At 39.5% G+C, this 20,968-nt stretch overlaps 1 protein-coding gene across 4 annotated transcripts in view; it reads left to right on the forward strand.

The window, feature by feature from the left end:
• Nucleotides 1–20,968, forward strand: part of pvrl2l (PVR cell adhesion molecule related 2 like) — a 204,684-nt gene that overhangs the window by 5,971 nt on the left and 177,745 nt on the right. Inside the window, exon 1 of one of the 4 annotated variants that reach the window (XM_073858550.1) lies at nt 11,765–11,870. The exons of 2 other annotated variants lie outside the window; for them this stretch is intronic. Coding sequence is in view for 1 of the 2 variants with exons in the window: in XM_073858548.1 (XP_073714649.1) it covers nt 13,149–13,212 (64 nt within the window). In the remaining variant the exon portion in view is untranslated. Of the gene's footprint in view, nt 1–11,764; nt 11,871–12,800; nt 13,213–20,968 lie in introns of those variants that run through there. One more of the 4 variants, XM_073858548.1, reaches the window with a different exon arrangement.

Below are 20,968 nucleotides of genomic sequence, written 5' to 3' on the forward strand. Positions count from 1 at the left end.
GAGATCACGAGAAAACAAGCAAGCAAAAATAAATATAGAACACGACCTCTCGCCTTCAAACTACCAAATTACTAATTGAGCAGCTCAACAACTGAGGTAATGTAATGAACCTACCTGTTAATACAACAAACTGTCGTCTCCGCCCTTCAAAGAGTGGACACAGAATGTGAGAGATGCTGCGGAGCGGGCGGGAAATCACGAAGTGGACTACCAGAAACAGTGGATCTTTAGACGAGCGGTTACAGAACACTTTGACTGGGGTTGGCGAGAGGGGCACCTCAGCCGATTAGGGCAGAAGGGCAGTTGCTCTAGCCACCGGGCCACCCCCCTGTGCACGGCCCTGTTGTCTTGAATGTTTACTTTAGCCCATTGTCATGCTAAAGCTCAATATTTCATAGTTGCCTGAGGTTGTGCGCACTTCTTCAAATACCTGTCAGTTCTTGGCTTCATTCAACTTGCCCTTAATCCACAATCCTGTTACTCAGGAGTGGTGACTCTATCATAAGCACCTGATTGATGGAGTCCTGCAGAGATGGATGCCCTTTTGGCACAATTCTCAATCTATTTATTGTTAGTGTGCATTCACTTAAAAAAGAATTAAGAATCCAGTTTGAACCAAAAAGAGCTTTAAAGTCTGAAAAGAATCGATGAGTTGTGTTTTGGTGCTTTGAAGAATCCAGAGGCCAATATGCTGATCTCAGGAACCTATAATATATCATCAAGAAATGTTTTCTTCAAAGAAATACCCAGAGGACCATGTCATTGTTCACAAGTTGTCTTTCAAACTTCAGAAGATTTTAACAGAGCTTGAGATCAGCGCAGAATCAGATGTCTTGTATATTTACATTTATATATGAACAAAGAAAGACTGGACCACATAGCTTATGGGGGAAAGTTAGACACAGTCAGTCATAAAAGAAGTTTAAGGGAAACCATTGAAACACCACGGCACTAATGATTTTAGCTTTAAAATGTGTAATATAGTAACATTAAAAAGCATCAGAATTAACACAATACTGTGTTCTACCTTGCACAATGTGTGATTTCAACATAAGAATTTATAATTGGAAATTTTATCTCATTTTCTGCTGAAATTCTCATTACCGCAATGTGTCCGGCTGTGTTTGAACATGCGTTATGTTGTAATTTAATCAAATTAACACAAAAATATTAAGGAAAAAAATAAATGGATGTTTTGCTAGACTACTTTAGATGACAGAAAAAATATTTACTGAATATTCATGTATAATAATAATGAAGAAAAATTAGGAAAATAATGTGTCCATGCCTGATGTTCTCATCCTCCGCAACACTTTTTGAGAACAGTTTAAGCACACATACAGAATTTTAATAAAGTTTGGTTTTGAGTGACCAAGCACATGGACCAGTTACTTCAAGATGGCTACCAGGTAAGATCATTTTTTACAGTTAATTTGAAATATTGTCTTGTCAGAATGCTAACACGACATTTTGATTATCATTACCGCAACAGATGCTTATTAAATGTTAATTTAATTAATAGAAGCATAATACTTTGATTTTAAATGCATGTGCAGAATCTCCAAATTATGTTCTTTCAGGTTTGTCATGTCATTTTGTAAATATGTCAGTGTTGATGTTTTCTGACTGTTGCGGTAATTAGATTTTTTAGGACTAATTTTTTAAATTATGTTACAAAAAGTGTTAAATGATAAGTAAAAGTTTTTAAATTAATGTTCCCATTTACTCCAGACTTTGTTTTTCAATGTCTGGTGGGAAAAAAAGTAAATTTAAGCAATTTTACATTTTCATGCTTGACATTTTTAAAACCAAGTTTTCGTGAGAATCACCCAAGGAGGCATTGCAATATTACAAACAATGCCAAAAGAAAGAAACTAATGGAGTTTATTGGTCGAACAAAAAGCTGACACAAAGGGCAAGAAAGTGCAAGTTAGGTGAATTGGAGATACCAAATTGCTCCTCCCCTAACCTATGTATGGATTATCTTGTGTGGATCAACTTGTTTATGGATTAACCGGTTCTTGCCATGAATATATGTAGCCATAGATGCTGGAATGGTGTGGAGAAAGTACCATTTTGGTACAGATATGTATACATTTGGAACCAATATGCACCTTTAAGGTACTAATATGCACTCTTTAGGTATAGAGTTGTACTTCTTAAAAGGACACTGTCTAATTTAGTGACAGCTTTTGTACCTTTATTTCTGACAATGTAGGTGAGAAATAAAGACGCTAAGTAGTCTCTGTTGGTTTTGGTCAGGATGGCTTTATTTTTGATCTCTTTCCTTTTATATTTCCATAATGCATTCCTATGTGATGTTAAATATATAGGTGAGAGAGAACTATTCTATTAAAAGGAAATGAGACATAGCTAACAACCTTTACTGCTTCACACTTCACACATTCAGTTCCTGCTATTTTTTCACACTCTCGCATTTAATCCCCTTTTCCGAATGTTGTTTGCATCCCTGAGGCTGAGTTATATATGGCGGGGTGTTGAGAGGATGTGAGCCGACCAGAGCGAACTGCTCATTGTGTATGTGTGTGTGTACGTGTGGCATTTTGTACTGAGAGGAAACTTGCACAAAACAACAAATATACACACGTAGCGCACAGAAGACTCATCAGGAGATACGAATGGGAAAATTCAATGAAATGTGAGAGAGCGCATACATGCGACACCTTCTCAGCACATTCGCTGTTTTATTTTAGCACAGGAAGCTCCTCAGTCCCCCTCCCAGAATGTTTTTGATGTCTCCTTATATGAAACACCTTATTTCACTCATCAGGCCCCTTTATTAACACACTAACAAGCTGATGAACTGATTCAAGTGTTTTTATATATGGAGACATCTAAAAAGTTCTTTTATTTGCCTTCTTATACTAAAATCCATGGATAGAAACACATTACATATTTGTACTAGGCCTATACTTAAAGAAACAGTATGTAGGATTGTGGCCAAAACTGGTACTGCAATCACAAAACTTGTGGCAAAAACCGGTACTGCAATCACACAACAGGTGGCCAATACACAACATGACAACATAAACATCAGTTGAGGGCTGCAACTCCACTTTTAATGACAATATCCTGGCCAGACCACTGTTGTCAGTGATATAAGTATTTGAAATGGAAATGATTTCTTAATGTCTAGTGACATATCAGGGCCATTTTATGATTCATTGATATTAATTTCTTACATACTGTTCCTTTAAAAAATCCCAACATGTAATACTAATTTTAAGCTGTGGGGGCCGCCAATATGTTTCTGGCATAGTTCATTTTGGGTCGTTGATGTGTAATGGCTGTTGCTAAATTTAACTAGTACTGTTTATACTATGGTATCTATAGTTTTTCATGCAGGGATGTTTTAGGGGGTGTGGGGGTCTGCGTCCTCCAGACGTTTTCAGCTGCGTTTAAGAGTTTTGGTGTGCGCAACCCCTTACTCCCCACTCCCACCTGCTTACCTTTCAGACCGTCTTTATTTTGTTCATCTTCCATTTGTATGCTTTCTTTTTTAAGCAATTTTTTGGCATTTATTTAATAAATAGTAATGTAATGAGAGTACAGGGAAGTACAGATGGTAGAGAGGGGTACTGGATTGGCAAAGGACCTTGAGCCAGAATTGAAAGGCCCTGTCCCAAATGGTACACTCCAGACTTGTGGACTTTCCAGACTTGTGGAGTCCAGTCCACACTTTGATGACATCATGTAGGGCAGACCTTAGGCACCCTTGACATGAGTCCACAAGGGCGCACCAGAAGTCGTATTTTGGGATTCGAGCGTCACACCGGAAATAGGAAGAGAAGTGTGAACTCCTCTGATCCATCGTCTGATTCGTCTGATTGCTCTTTTGCAAGGACTTCTGTAAGGAAGCCTTCAGCAGTGCAGATGGCGCCAAAGACTGGATCAAGGGTGGAAAGGGGGGGCTGTGAGCACACTTCGGAGTGTTAAAATGACAGATGGGTCATCCTACAAACTCATAGACCAATTTAAGGCCACGAGAACAAAAGTTCACATAAAATGCGCCATTTGGGACAGGGCCAAACTCGGGTTGGCAAAAGTGCATGTGCACTATATGTTGGAGTACTGCCCATCACCGGCTTCGTCTATTTGTATGTTTTCTGTATTTTTTATCATTTATGTTACTCTCTGGTTCATATCGAAAGGGCTTAACTAAAAATGTTTTTGTATTTTTAATGGCATGCAGGTGTCAAGACTACATACCGCCACCTACTGTCTGTGTGCATTGATAACACTCATCTTCTGTTTTACACAGTGGCGGCCAGTGACTTTTTTTGAGGGCGCATGATGCAAAGTTTGTCAAAATATGTATGTAGCCCATCATGTGTATAGTTCGTGATATCAAAATATGCGTTCGGCGCGTCAAATGAACCATGTGTATCACCTGTCTTGTCAAATTAAGTGCCTGTTGCAGATGCATCTAAAAGGTTCATGATAAAAGAGACCCTCGCATTTGCCAGATACTCGCATAATCTCATGCGTAATCAGAGTTTACTGTTAAGGGAGTGTCTTGCGTGTATTTTGTGAATGTGAGCGTCTGTTTTATCATAAACAGTTTTGACGCGTGTTCATCAGGCACTTATTTTGACAAAACACGTGATGCACATGGTTCACATGATGCAACAAACACATATTTTGAAATTGCGCCCCTTGGAAGGGCAGTCAAGAGCCGCCACTGGTTTTACCCCATTTTACAATCCACTGATTGAAGACTTACGCCATACATATAGTCACATATATAGCCAGGGTACGCTTTAAAATCTAGAGCTAAATTAAAACGTATAGACTCATCAATCCCTATATTTCTTTCAAATTGTGGCACTTAGAAGTATACCCAAACCTGAACAAGCACACACAAACTCCCAGTTTCAAGATCAAGTGAAAAAAACCACAAACCAGCAGCAAAACAAAGTGCTTGATATAACAGTAATCAAGATGTGAATATAGAAAATTATGATAAATGGAACAGTACACTGAAAAGTGAGGTATTAAAGATGTCTTAGGAAAAAATTGAGGGTGTTAGGAACAAAGTAAGACATTGAAGGAAATTAACTGAGACATTTACAGTGTGTGTGCGTTTGAAGCTCGTACTAGTTCATGCAGAACGTACGAGCTTTCTTTTGTGGGGTGTAAGCCTACTTGGCCCTTTAATGTGTTTAATCATAGTGTATTATCTGGAACCCCGCTGAAGTGCCATTAGCAAAGCCACACTTAGGTAGGTCAGTTTAATGAAGTCTTAAGATATACTGTAATAATGAAGGGAATGAGGTAACAACAGTGGGAAAAGGAAAAATCCACAGTAAGAAAGGGGGATGGATACTTCATAGTATTAATCAGTCTGTCAAAGCGTTAGAGTTATGGCTGTAAAGGTGTCGACGGGCCACTGATACATGATCACATTAAAGCAGCTGCTGAGCTTAATCAATCTGAGCCTGCTGGCCTGAGCTAAGGTACAATCTCTCAAAAAGCTTGGACAGAGGGGTGAAGCGTCTGTGTGTTTGTGCGGAGGAGGATTCCGGCCATTTTTAAAAGCTGTCAGGATTTGACTTCATGCCATGCTGTTGGAGCAGTTAAGACATTGTGCTGTAGATAGAGACACTGAATGCTTGAAAACGTATCATTAGTGCCAACCGTTGGTGATTCTTAAAAGCATTTAGGTCAGTGGATAACAGTTCAAGCTACGCTATATTGCCAAAAGTTTTGGGATGCCTGCCTTTATATGCAGTAGAACCTGAATGACATCCCATTCTTAATCCATAGGGTTTAATATGGAGTTAGCCCACCTTTTGCAGCTATAACAGCTTTAGCTCTTCTTGGAAGACTTTCTATAAGGTTTAGAAGTTCTTAAGGAAACCATTCTTCTTCAAGCACATTTGTAAGGTCAGACACTGATGTTGGACGAGAAGGCCTTGCTCGTAGTCTCCGCTCTAATTCATCCCAAAGATGTTCTGTTGGGTTGAGGTCAGGACTTCGTTAGCCAACGAACATCGTAAGTTCCATCGTTACTAACATCGTTAAACGATTTGGTGTTTCCCGAAACCACCTTTAAACGAACATTCGCAAACTGCATCGCTAACTTGTGTCGTTGGAACGACAGCCTGTCGTTAGAAGCATCATTCCTTGTTATTATCATATGTAGACTTACGTTGATCATGCTTTTGAACAAAATAAGCAAAAAACATGTATTACCATCTATATCCATCATTCTAAATATATTACAATTTTATTTTATAACTTTAAATTTGTAAACAGAATGAAAGCACTGCATTTGAAAATGGCGCATGTGCACAGCATTAGGAGCTTTAAGACCCTGGGGAATCCCTGGGAGGAGTGACGTAAGAGGAACCTTGCGCATGAATTAAATATCTTAAAAATAAACAACAGATAACTAAGGCTATGTCAACACACAGCCGGTGCATTCCCTATCCGATCAATTTTTTTCCTTGCTCTAAAAAAATAATCCGTAAACACAAAACCACTGAAACAGACTAAAAGCGGTGTAGTATATAAGCCGGACCAGTATGGGGCGCTGTAATTCTGCCATAGATATACACTATACACGGAGAAGAAGACTTTGAGCATGCGCATAACCAACGTATGGTGTTGTCCATTATCGCTTGTTGCTCACCACAATTGCATAGAAGCAATAGATTTTGCTGTAATAAAGCTAGTAGGCTTTAGTAGCTTCTGTAGCACGAACACAATCACGTAGTCCGCCGTTATTGTTGTTGCTGTTACGTGTGACGCTTCCGACACGTGATGTGATGACGTTTTCGCTTCACAAAATATACAGATTGGCTGTACAGACGAAACCGCAAGGGTGTCGGTTTCAGATTTATCCACTTTAGGACCCGGTTTCAAAAAATAGCGGATTCAGTCTTCCAAAACACCGGGTCCGTGTGGATGAAACGCCAATACGATAACAAATTTATACGTATACAGTGATACGCGTCTCCGTGTGGACAGCCCCTAAATCACGTTAACAAAATCAGTCTTCCGATGCAATAAATGTTATTTATAATAATAATCTGACATTAAATCGATTTGCACAGATTAATTAGTACTTCACCTCCCAACTATGTTCTTAAACCAACATGGTTCAAACGACAAATGTGCGACAAAGTTACTATGCTTTCGGGAAACAGTCGTGACAAGGTTGTACGTTTCTCCAACGATGCATCGTACTATGGTCGTTCAGCAGCGAGTTGCATCGTTGTTTGGGAAACGCACCCCAGACTCGCTCATCCATGTCTTTATGGACCTTGCTTTGTGCACTGGTGCACAGTCATGTTAGAACAGGAAGGGGCCATCCCCAAACTTTTCCCACAAAGTTGGGAGCATAAATGTCTTGGTATGATGAAGCATTAAGGGTTCCTTTCACTGGAACTAAGGGGGCCAAGCCCAACCCCTGAAAAACAACCCAACACCATAATCCCCCCTCTACCAAACTTTACACTTGGCACAATGCAGTCAGGCAAGTACCGCTTTCCTGGCAATCATCAAACTCAGACTTGTCCATCGGATTGCCAGACAGAGAAGATTCTGCGCTCCAGAGAACACATCGCTCCAGAGTCCAGTAGCAGCGTGCTTTACACCACTGCATCCAACGCTAGTATCCAACTTGGCTTGGATGCAGTTGTTCGACCATGGAAACCCATTCCATGAAGCTGTCTACGCACTGTTCTTGAGCTAATCTGAAAGCCACATGGAGTTTGAACGTCTGTAGTAATTGACTTTGGAGAAAGTTACCGACTTCTGCCCACTGTGTGCCTTAGCATGTGCTGACCCTGCTCTGTAATTTTACATGGCCTACCACTTTGTGGCTGTTTCTCCCAATTGCTTCTATTTTGTTATAATATTACTAACAGTTGACAGTGGAATATTCAGTAGTGAGGAAATTTCACGAATTGACTTATTGCACAGGTGGCAACCTATCACTGTACCACGCTTAAATTTACTGAGCTCCTGAGAACAACTCATTCTTTCACAGATGTTTGTGAAAGCTGTCTGCATGCTTGGGTGTGATTTTATACACCTGAGGCCATGGAAGTGATTGACACACCTGAACTCAATGATTTGGAGGGGTGTCCCAAAAAGGTGTACATTTTTGGCTCAGATGACATACACATCAACGAACACACCTAGTCCAAGTAGGAAAATACATAAGATCATAATAGGACTCAATTGTTGTTTCCTGTGTACCGAATGACTGTGACTCAGATGCATTAAGGGTTATTCTGGATGCAGCCGCAGGAGAGGGTTGAGTACCATTAGGTAATATCATAATCGCAAGTCGTCTAACCTCTCATTGAATTTTCTGTGAAGTGGAAAAAATGCATTTGAGGGTCAGGGGTTGAAGATGTGATTATGGCTGAATCTCTCTATAAAAACACGCCTATAGTTCACACGACTCTTTATTAAAGATCTCTACTCCCAGAAATTCTGCAAATGGTTTCCTGATGAATACCTACAAATATCTTCTTTCTTTATCTATCTGTCTGTCTGTCTGTGTCTACCTATGTCTGCCTGTCCGTCCATGGTGACCCACCTCCATGGTGTCCTGATGGATACCTCCAATGATCTTCTTTCTTTCTCTGTCTGTCTACCTATCTATCGCTGTCTGTCTATTGTTTCCTGATGGATACTTCCAATGTCTATCTATCTTTCTATCTGTCTGTATATCTATCTCTGTCCATCCATCTCTCTGTCCACCTGTCCATGGTGACTCATATCCATGGTGTCCTGGTTGATACCTATGGATATCTATCTGTCTGTCTGTCTGTCTGTCTGTCTGTCTGTCTGTCTGTCTGTCTGTCTGTCTATCTATCTATCTATCTATCTATCTATCTATCTATCTATCTACCTGTCTACCTATCTACCTATCTATCTATCTAATCTCCATGGTGTCCTGATGGATATCTATCTATCTATCTATCTATCTATCTATCTATCTATCTATCTATCTATCTATCTATCTATCTATCTATCTATCTATCTATCTATCTATCTATCTATCTATCTATCTATCTATATCTGTCCATCAACCATCAGTCTGTCTGTCCCTCCATGGTGACCCACCTTCATGGTGTCCTGATGGATACCTCCAATGATCTTCTTTTTTTCTGTCTGTCTACCTATCTATTGCTGTCTGTCTGTCCGTCTTGTCTGTCCGTTTACGGTGGCCCACCTCTATTGCGTCCTGATGGATACCTCCAATGTCTATCTATTCATCTATCTGTCTGTATATCTATCTCTGTTCATCCATCTCTCTGTCCACCTGCCCATGGTGACCCATCTCCATGTTGTCCTGATGGATACCAGTAATAATTTTCATTTCTTTCTGTCTGTCTGTCTATCTTTTGCTGTCTGTCCATCAGTCGGTCTGTCTGTCCATGGTGTCTCACCTCCATTGTGTCTATCGCTGTCTGTCCATCTATCTTGTCTGTCCGTTCACGGTGGCCCACCTCCATTGTGTCCTGATGGATACCTCCAATATCTATCTATCTATCTATCTGTCTGTCTGTCTGTCTGTCTGTCTGTCTGTCTGTCTGTCTGTCTGTCTGTCTGTCTGTCTGTCTGTCTGTCTGTCTATCTATCTATCTATCTATCTATCTATCTATCTATCTATCTATATCTGTCCATCCACCATCAGTCTGTCTGTCCCTCCATGGTGACCCACCTCCATGGTGTCCTGATGAATACCTCCAATGATCTTCTTTTTTTCTCTGTCTGTCTACCTATCTTTCGCTGTCTGTCTGTCCGTCTTGTCTGTCTGTTTACGGTGGCCCACCTCTATTGTGTCCTGATGGATACCTCCAATATCTATCTATCTATTCATCTATCTGTCTGTATATCTATCTCTGTCTATCCATCTCTCTGTCCACCCGCCCATGGTGACTCATCTCCATGGTGTCCTGATGGATACCAGCCATAATCTTCTTTCTTTCTTCATTTCTATCTGTCTGTCTATCTTTTGCTGTCTGTCCATCAGTTGGTCTGTCTGTCCATGGTGTCTCACCTCCATGGTGTCTATCACTGTCTGTCTATCCATCTTGTCTGTCCGTTCACGGTGGCCCACCTCCATTGTGTCCTGATGGATACCTCCAATATCTATCTATCTGTCTGTCTGATTGTCTGTCTGTCTGTCTGTCTGTCTATCTATCTATCTATCTATCTATCTATCTATCTATCTATCTATCTATCTATCTATCTATCTATCTATCTATCTATCCGCCCGGCCATGGTGACCCTCCTCCATGGTGTACTGATGGCTACCTGCAATGATCTTCTTTCTTTCTTTCTTTAACTGTCTTTCTATCTGTCCGTCCGTCCGTGCTGTTCAGGGTGAACCACCACCTTCATTCATAATTTGTGTCAAATCTATTCAAACCCAGCTAAAACCGTTTATCAAAAATGTTTTTTGTTTATTTTAAGATTGCCGCTGGGTGGAGCGGGTGTTGTGATGTCTGGGGGGTCTATCTATCTCTGTCCACCCGTCCATGTTGACCCACCTCAATGGTGTCCTGATACCTCCAATGATCGTCTTTTTATCTATCTATCTATCTATCTATCTATCTATCTATCTATCTATCTATCCATCAGTCTGTGTGTCCGTGCAGGGTGACTCACTTCCATGGTGTCCTGATGGATACCTCCAATGTCTATCTGTCTGTCTGTCTGTCTATTCATCTATCTTTCTGTATATCTATCTCTGTCCATCTGTCTCTCTGTCCATGGTGTCCTGATGGATAGCTCGAATAATCTTCTATCTATTTTTTGCTGTCTTTCTATCCGTCTGTCAGCCTGTCCATGGTGACCCACCTCCATGGTGTGCTGATGTCTACCTGCAATGATCTTCTTTCTTTCTTTCATTCTTTAACTGTCTTTCTATCTGTCCTTCCATCCGTGCTGTTTAGGGTGACCCACCACAATTCATAATTTGTCAAATCTATTCAAACCCAACTAAAACAGTTTATCAAAAATGTTTTTTGTTTTTTTATTATCTTAAGATTACCGCTGGGTGTGCTGGAGCAGGGTCGAAATACTTCGAGAAGAAGCGAAGGCTTGGTACTAATGTATAATAGTGGGCAAAAGTGATATCTAGGGGAATATTTGTACAATATTTGCTTTAATGCCCCCTTAGGTTAGATTAAGCCATCAAAATATTAAGTTTATGGTACAAAACAATAAGCTTTAAAGGTTGTTTAATTTACTGGACAAAATAATTTGGCAAAAACAATATTAGGGAATCTGGGATTTATTCAAATATACAAAAAATGCATAAAACAAAATGCTCAGCGGTATTTAAGCCTACACTGGCTACAATTTTAATTGTTTTTAATAGTAGTTGACCCTCTTTTGTGGTTATATTTTGTAATCATGGTCCTGGGCAATGTATTTGTAAACTTTGCACGTGTTTTTGCATGCCAGTTTTTACCAAATACCTCCTTGATTTCTTCAGACACATCAATGCAACATGCATGCAACACTTTAATAAAGTATTGAAGTGAAAATGTCAGTTGTATAAAGGACACCACATTTGGGCACTGCCCTATTCACTAAATTAATCATTTTCAGCTTTGCAAAGAAAAGCAGTGCATGTAAATAATATCACCCAAAGATATGCTTTAACATTGGGAAGGTTTATTGTATTTCAGGTGTGCTCAAACCACTCGTGGATGTACCTTCCTGCAGTTTAGCGCTAATTACACACTAATGACGAGTTTCTAATCAAGGTCATGTGGTTCTCGTGTAAATTACAGCAGGTGTGTTAGAGCAGGGTTACAGCTGAACTGTGGGAAGGTGAATCTTTAGCAGCAGGCAGGATCAAGCTCCTATATTAGGTAATGATCCCGATTCTTGATTTCACCCCAGAAACTATGACAAAAAGATTTTGTCTACTTATGAAGAAATGAAAATTGTGATTGTTACTTTGGGAGTATTATTTTCAACTCTTAAAGCTGTAGGGGTCCATGCAACCTTCAGGGTTGCTTTGAAACTTTGTCAAGCCAGCATCAAAGTTTGCCTGATACGTTTTCTTTCATTTCAAACACAACTAACTATGAATAATCGAGGGGACGCTGCGTTTCCTGACAGAGATTTAAAAGTCAGGGACACGTTGACGCGCATTGCATGCCGATGAATGCAGGCGCGTAATTGCGCACACTTGTCAATAGATGGCACAGCGAGGTCAGTAATTAGTATGCAACCCATTCCCAGAAGAGATGATGCCGAGCACACTTGAATTCATCAATCTTGTCCCTCATTTCTGTTCATTATGCTTTTGACTAAGTCGCATTTTGTTGACACTCAAACAGATATAGCAGCAGGAGTCCACTTAGATTGAGAACTACGCAGAGATAATGCGATAGCCTACGTAAATAGTACGGATTACATGCTTTAAAGTAGTGCACTTTTATATTTTTTGTTTCTTGCAACATATCAGATGTAGCATAATTGATAGAGCCTTGCGTTGGTAGCGCAAAGCTCATGGGTTCGAATCCTTGGGAGCAAATTACGTACTCGCAAATTAGCTTGAATGCACAGTAAATCTCTTTGGATATGTAATCCTATTTAAAGATTCTGACAGACTACATTCATTGTAAAGGCGACTAAAGGCGTAAATATAAGACATTGTGATGGCAATATATGCCAAATAAATCATCAAAGAGTTACGTCCACGCGGAAACGCTTCTTGTGAAACCTGTAAATCCAGTCCTTCCTAATGAATATTAGTCGATACACAAGTTAAAAACTAAGACGTGACGATTACAATGACATCATCACAACCAATTCTATGCGCGCTTGCCAGGTTTTGATCAGAAGAACCAGCGCTTCGCGTGAAGCAGAGCTCGCACAGCCCGCGCGTATCACTATCAGGCTCACATAAACATACAGTATAAACATACCTGTACACTACACACGAGTCCTCACGAGGAGGAGCTTTGAGCTGTTGATATACGCGGGACGGACGGACGGAGAAGACCGTACAGATTGAGCTCCCGATCTGACGAGCGAAACCTCAACACCGCGCTCGCGTGGTAAAGTGAAAGAGATTTCGCGGTAAAGTTTCACGGATTGTTTTTAACCTCCACCGGATTGCGTGGGCTTACACAAGCGGAATGGGCGACCTAACGATGAGAAACTGTTGCCTGCTGCTCGCCGTCTATCTGCTATCCAGTCAAGGTAATGTGACACAGTAACTTGTGGGTTAATCGCTGTCTGGTCTGTCCGAATTCGCGTGCACGTTTTACTGTTGTTATTTTGAACGTGCGGTTGTCATTTGCATGCTGTTTACAGATAAACATGAACTGAACGAATGTTTTCTACAGCCTATTTGTTTATCCGGGTTATTTTAGTAAACTTAAAAGAGTGACTAACCGTAACCTGTATCCCTTGTTTTAGTATACGCCATGTTACGCAAGGTGTGGCCTGCCTGTCGTGACACATTTTGCGCGTGCGGCACGAGAGCAGGTGTAATTGTTCTGGCACACTTTAATCGGCACTTTAACCTAAACTTCAATATAACAACAATTTACAACTATTGCGCATCTATTACTATATTATTTATCTATTTGTTTATTGTAAATAAATGTATGAGGCATGAAAAGCAACAGGGTCTGTGTGTGGGCTTTGACAAGTCTGTGGTTAGTATTAGATTATGTCAAGTAGCAAAATGTTTTTGTTTTTCTGTATACCATTTTAAGTTACTGTGCTATTTGTTACACCAGTTTTGCTGATGGTCCTTTCTACCCTGGTGGTTTAAAGGGCAGTGATTTGATTGCATCCGAGGGGCTGTTTTGCTCCGATAAGGAGAGACGTCTGGGGTTTGCTTACAGGTACACGGATAGGGGAGGAGGTAAACTCGCCTGGATACCTGCAACGGATGACTGTAAATGATTTCACATTCCGGGCGGTCCCTGTGCATATATTTCCCATTAAAAAAGGGAGGAGAGTCTTGGCCATTGGATAAATGAGTTTTGGATGGATGAATTGTGGCACCTCAATTAGTCATGCCAAGATTCCAGTGCTGCTCAACTTGCGTGGGCACACTCTGGGGTTCGACTCGATTAATTTCTTTGTGGGATGCGGCGTTTTACACCTCAGGACCTGCGGTGGGTTATTATCTATTCCTCAGTTCGCTGAAGACTTTTGCTAACCCATTTATCTTTTTGAGACTTGTCAAAAGGTTGCGTATTACTCCTCAAAGGGAGATGAGGTGGAGGTTCCTCGTGGTTGTCATGGAGACCCCTTTTCAGGGGATCACACGGCATCCATCTTGTTTTAGAGTCTTTGAAGGGAGTTTAAGACATTATTGCAAAGTGCTAAATTCGGCTTGGGACCACGGAAATTCGATAAACGGAAGTAGATGTTGTATATCGACTCCCGTCGGTCCCCTATTACTGTCAGAAGCAACCAATGTCAGGGCTGCGGTGAAGAAAAACAAAGCCGCAATAATGTAGTTTCCTTGTATTTTTTGTTTCTTCTCCCCGAGCAATAAGCATCCATGCCAACAGGTTTCTAAGAACAAAGACTTCAGTGTCTGCTTTGTCCAAAAAAGAGAGAGAGAGTAGAATGAAACTAACACCTCCACCAGAAACCTTTCTCTCAGTCTTACCCTTTGACACTCACCCACACCCACGTTGAGCACCGAAGGGGGACTAAAATTGCTTGCCTTTTGAATAAGTGCCCTTTCTCCGCACCCCACCTTTTTTTACCAGCAGCCATTCAAAGCTCTGTCTCAGGTCTTTGTTCTGCTGGCATTGGTGATTGGTCGCTTGTAAGACCCCTCTGTTTCTGTAGCTCCATTGTTTATGAGTATCTGAGCACGGGAGAGCATTTTTCAAGAATGGGTAGACTAAAACTTTCCCCCGTTTGTCTTTGATTTACCTCCCCCTGACAGATGTGTACGTGGTTAGACACTCATTTTTGGATGCCGCTACCTATGTGTCTTTTATATTGGTATTGGTTTACATGAACTTCTGGAGAAGGGCATGCTTAACCAACTTTAAAGGGACACTTCACTTTTTTTGAAAATATGTTCATTTTCCAGCCCCCCTAGAGTTAAACATTTGATTTTTACCGTTTTGGAATCCGTTCAGCTGATCTCTGGGTCTGGCGCTAGCATTTTTAGCATAGCTTAGCATAATCCATTGAATCTGATTAGACCATTAGCATCGCGCTAAAAAACAACCAAAGAGTTTAGATATTTTTCCCACTTAAAACTTGACTCTTCTGTAGTTACATTGTGTACTAAGACCGACAGAAAGTTAAAAGTTGCGATTTTCTAGGCAGATATGGTTAGGACTATACTCTTATTCTAGAGTAGTAATCAAGGACTTTGATGCTGTAACATGGCTGCAGCAGGTGTAGTGATATTACGAACTGCCCGAAAATAGTCCCCTGCCATTGAAAGTTACTAAGGGGACTATTTTCGGCTGCTGCGTAATATCATTGCGCCTCCTGCAGCCATGTTACGGCAGCAAAGTCCTTGATTATTTACTCTTTAGTTATTTTTTAGCGCAATGCTAATGGTCTAATCAGATTCAATGGATTATGCTAAGCTATGCTAAAAGTGGTAGCGCCAGACCCAGAGATCAGGTGAATGGATTCCAAAAAGGTAAAAAAATCAAATGAAGAGTTTCGTTGCAAAACTAGATAAATCCAGTTTTTAACATTTTTGTCAAAACATGTTTATTATTATGTTATCATGTTATTATTTTGTTTTATGGTGCTACTTAGCTGTATTTTTTAAGTTATGAAGGTTTAAATCAAAACAAACCAACTGCAGTTGCATTGAAATTAATTGGAATGCACAACCAAAAAATGAGATTTCTGAACAATTAAAAAAAATGCAACAAAACTCTTCAAATGTTTAACTGTAGGGGAGCTGTAAAATTGGCATAATTTCAAAAATAGTGGAGTGCCCCTTTAAACATAAAAAAAATGCAACCACAAAACGTTACATAATAAATCATAGTCTAGCTTCATGTGCATGCATATGATTGAAAGTTTATTTTTATGCACACCATGTTAGTAGACTTAAGTTTATAACGCTGTGTTATGTGGTCATGGTGTGATACACTGAGTGTTTATTAAAATACAAAGCGGATTCATTTTGATGTTATTGATGTGCAATTTACTTGCGTTCAAACACCGGGGCATGCATCTGCAGCTATGGTGCTTTGTAATGTAGATTCAATTTAAAATGACTAAACTTCCAAAGCAAACAGCCACACAGATGAAATTTGTTTGGTAGGCACAATTTTACTCGCTGGACTTGAAAATATGCTGCTGTCATAAACAGGGATTCAAATGTTACTGCAAAACAGATGGAAAATCTGTTCTGTTTCTCTGTCCGTCTCTCGATTTATCTGTTTGTCTTGCTCGGTGCGCCGTATAAGATATACTTTGTCTTTGTGTCTCTCCCCACGTCCCTCTTTTTCTCTGTCGTCCTCTGCTGAGCGTTGAGGTGCTCGTACGGTGCTGTTAGCGAAGGCCAGAGGACTTTGGAGCCAAGTCATGCTGTCTTATCAACCACCACTGTGCCTGATAAACTGAAGGCTGAAGAGAGGGATTTTGTGTGGGCTCGGAAATCAGCCTTTTTACGTGACCCTGGGCTTATTCAAAGGGTTTTTCGCACTCTTTGAAACCTTCAACGACTTAATTTCTATCATCTTTTAAAGACCTACAGACATTTATGATAACGCTCTAGAACGTTTTCTGCAGGGGTTTTGTTTTATATCCACTGTAAGTCTTCTGCAAATATTCTGTGAAGATATGTTTCGAATAATGTTTGGGTTTTGTAACCTTTATACTTCAGAAAGGTAACATTAGAGTCTGAATGTCTTCTGATTTGCACTAATTGGATGTTTAACATTTACCTGATGGAGATTTCATCATTTTTGCATTTTGAATTTGGGCTTTTATTCCTTGCACCACTTTAAGCATATAGCTGACTTCACACTTCAAAGGCTCTGTCGCATTGTGTTGGTTCTGGTATACAGCTGACAGCAAACAAGGCGCACCCTGAGTGTTGTGAAAAATCAAAGCAACTTTTGATGCAGTATTTCATCCAAGTCTACAAAGCTAAATCGACCAAAAAATTCACATTCCTACATTTAAGCTCTGTTCATTTGCTCCTTCAGAATATGCAAATCTAGTCATTTATTTCAGATTTATGATTCTTAAAGGGATAGTAGGGAAGAGGGGGGCACAACCTAACACTTTTTCACTTTGGCTCTATCATTCAAAAAATATTAGTTTTAATAGAATAATAGATTAAGTTAGATTAATCTTTTTTTTAAACAATCAACACACACCTCTCTGCTTTGTTTGTGGGATTTACCGTTATTGTACAATTACACCGAAAACAATGGGAGGGCAAACATTACAGCTTACCCTATAGGTGGGGTTTATTGTAACAAACAGAGAGTTTGTTGAAACACCTGCTAGAAAATTTAGTTTAAACACACATAATTCAATAAAATTCTGTCTACTAAAAGTGGATTTTGTTTATATACCTATCTGCCTATAGATAGATATCCACACATTCATCAATTCATGATCATTCATCTAACCATTCTTGTATTATGAATCAATGCATATAAATCGATTTTTCAATTATATATCATATTTGTGAGTTATTTCCTCTTATATTGTATTAAGAGTTATCATTTTGATTAATAGTATTTACATTGTTTTCATTTCATTATCATTGTATACTGGAGGCTTCGTTGTAACACGCTGTTACAAGTAACCCCACTGTGTAAAAATGTTTTTAATCCCAGCTATAATTTACTAGGAGATGCTGACATGTTTCAAAATGGTGTTATGTTTTAGGTAACAAGACAGTGATTAAAATAATATAAAATTGGATTTGGTGACTTGCACCTAACTCAGAAATCGAAAAAAAAAAACACAAGATGAAGAAACATTTCACTTCTGAAAATACCAAAAGCACAGATTGCTCGACCTTGTATAAATATGTAAAGTAGCTGCGTTACAATTAACCCCGCGTTAGTTTGTGCCCCGCTCACCCCTACACCAAAAAATTAATTCTGTCATCATCTACTTTCCCTCTCTGCTAAACACAAAGGAAGATAATGTTATAACCAAATGGATCTGGGGCACCATTCACTTCTATAGTAGTATTATTTGCTACTATGGAAGTCAATGGTGCCCCGGATCTGCTTGTTTTTTATTTTAAACATTCTTCATACATACATACATACATATGAAGAGTTTCGTTGCAAAACGAGATAACCACCGTTTTTTTAATTGTTCAGAAATTGTGTTTTTTGGTTGTGCATTCCAATTAATTTCAATGCAACTGCAGTTGCTTTGTTTTGATTTAAAACCTTCATAACTTAAAAAATACAGCTAAGTAGCACCATAAAACAAAATGATAACATGATAACATAATAATAAACATGTTTTGACAAAAATGTTAAAAAATTGATTTATCTCGTTTTGCAACGAAACTCTTCATATATATATATCTATATCTATATCTATATCTATATATATATATATATATATATAAGGCAAAACAAATACATTTAGGCAACAACCTAAGGATGAGTAAATGATGACAGGATTTAAAATAAAAATGGCAAACTATCTCTTTAAATTGCATTTTGTCTGTGCGTTTATACAATACGTGCATTGGTGGTAGATTAAACACATAAAGAATGTTCTTTCATAGCTCAGGGAACTTAATACAGGTTTTATTAAAGTATTATTAACTGAAACTTGGATTTCTTTTAGGCAATAAAGTTCTTTAGGTAAAGTGCAAAATGTATCATGTACATTAACATTTATGCATTTGACAGACGCTTTTATTCACAATGACTTGCGTTGTGCATTTTTATTAGCATGCATCTTTCCTGTGTTCAAACCATAGACCGTAAAAAAATATGGACGTAGTGTCCGTGACGTCACCCATTGGTTTGTGAAGATCGCTTTTGAAGCTTAAAGTAGGCGTTGCCTGCTGTCGCCATCTTGGCCGCGCGTCCCCGCGAATTACTCGCGGAAAACCAAAAATGGGTAAAGAGGCGGGACATGGGTGAAGCTGAGGTGAAACCACGCCCGCCTAGCGTGAGTCTAGTGACAGCAGTGGCTGTTCAACCGACACTCAAGCGGCCACGCCCTTAATTATGCAGAAGTTTAAGCCTTAATATAATCTAAACGGGTGAGTTACAAAAAAATTCACCCCCCTCACAGTTGTCATGAAGGGCAAAATTAGCTATATAGGCCAAAAACCCTTTTTGTACCAGGCTGTAAACATATTATTTTCTACTGTAAAGTTGGCCATTTTTAACATGGGAGTCTATGGGTATTGACTCCCTTTTGAAGCCAGCCTCAAGCGGCCAGTCGATGAATTGCAGTTTAAGTCACTTCCGTGTTGGCTTCATTAGAGAGATCGGAAGGTTGCCCCTCGGTTCAAACCCATGACCTTTTGAGCTGCTAACGCAATGCTCTACCACTGAACTAAATGGGAGAGCTGTATAATTATACTATTGTTGACAAAGTATTGGAATACATTGCTATAAAATGAATGTAAACAGCAAACCTAGATAATTTGGTTTCGGGAATGAATAGTTTAACCAAATTCGGGAGAAACATAATCAAACTAATCTGTCGAAGAGGTCTATGTATATATAGCAGTCCCTCACATCTGTCCCAGTTAAGGTGGGGAGGTGGGGAACACTTCTCTGCGTTCAGGATGAAATTCTGAGCTCGGAGCCCTCCCTTCAGACGGCATGCCAAATTTGCTTCATTATTATATTTGATTGCATGATAATAATGTTAATGTCAACATTGTAAACTTTGACTTTTGATTGCTTAATATAGTGAAAAACTGGTTAGCTAGCTGTTTATCTGACAGATGTTGTGTTGGTGGGCCTAAAGTTTTAGCAGCGATGTAAATGAAGCGGTGCATGCCATGCTGATTCATTGAAATCCTCTTGAGGGAGGAGCTGAAATTGCCTTAATTACCGTCTGATCTTTAGAAGCGAGCTGCATGATTGACTTTCCTAACCCGACGTTGTTAGTGCAGAGGCTGTTCATTTTGCTGACACACATGCAGATGCGTATGTCTCTGTGTTTAATCCACCTTTTAATAGAAACCTCACTTATACCTTCTTAGACCTCTGCCGTTTACAGTCGTGTTAACCTCATTACGAACAATAAATTTCCTGTCATTTCAAAGAAGGCAGGACGGCTTACACGATCTCATTTTCCAGCATCTGCCTTTAATCTAAGAGATGAGTTTGAAGACCATGTCGATTGCAACTTGTAATTAAATCTTGTTGCGTTACACGTTCTGCACTGCAATAATGTTTAACGGCGCCGTAATCTGTTAGCCATGAACTAGATGATACCCAAATGTTTTCTTTAAAAGCTACTGGAGGAAATCTACAAAAACAAAATAATATGTAATTTAGATGCCAATTTTTGCTCTGTTTTTGAGTCCGTTGGGTGATAATAATCGGGGTAAATGGAGATTTACTAAGACCTTTAAAAGTAAACAAAGCTAAATAGATATAACGTTTATCTCCGGTTTGGTTTTTGGTTTGGTAATTGAAACGACAGCTATGTCTCCAGCTAGAGACTTAGGCTATGTTTACATTAATGCGTTTATGCTTTAAAACGCGTTACTTTTGCTACGTTTACGCCTTTCATCTACACTACATCGCCGTTTTCGACCCTCATAAACGGATTCGTTCGCAAACGCTGAAGACCCTGTTTTAGTTTGAGAACTCAGACGTTGCTCTGAGTGTAAATGAACGTAGACGGAGTCTTATGTAAACGAACAGCTGATTTTAACGTGACAGCACATCATTTTCAAAGTAAAAATTATTTTATTCATGTAAATATTGGTTTGCAACGGAGGTTTTGCCAAAAATAGTAAACATCTACCAACCAGCTACTATAAACG

This window comes from Misgurnus anguillicaudatus, chromosome 20 (assembly GCF_027580225.2).
Source record: "Misgurnus anguillicaudatus chromosome 20, ASM2758022v2, whole genome shotgun sequence".
Lineage (NCBI taxonomy): Eukaryota > Metazoa > Chordata > Actinopteri > Cypriniformes > Cobitidae > Misgurnus > Misgurnus anguillicaudatus.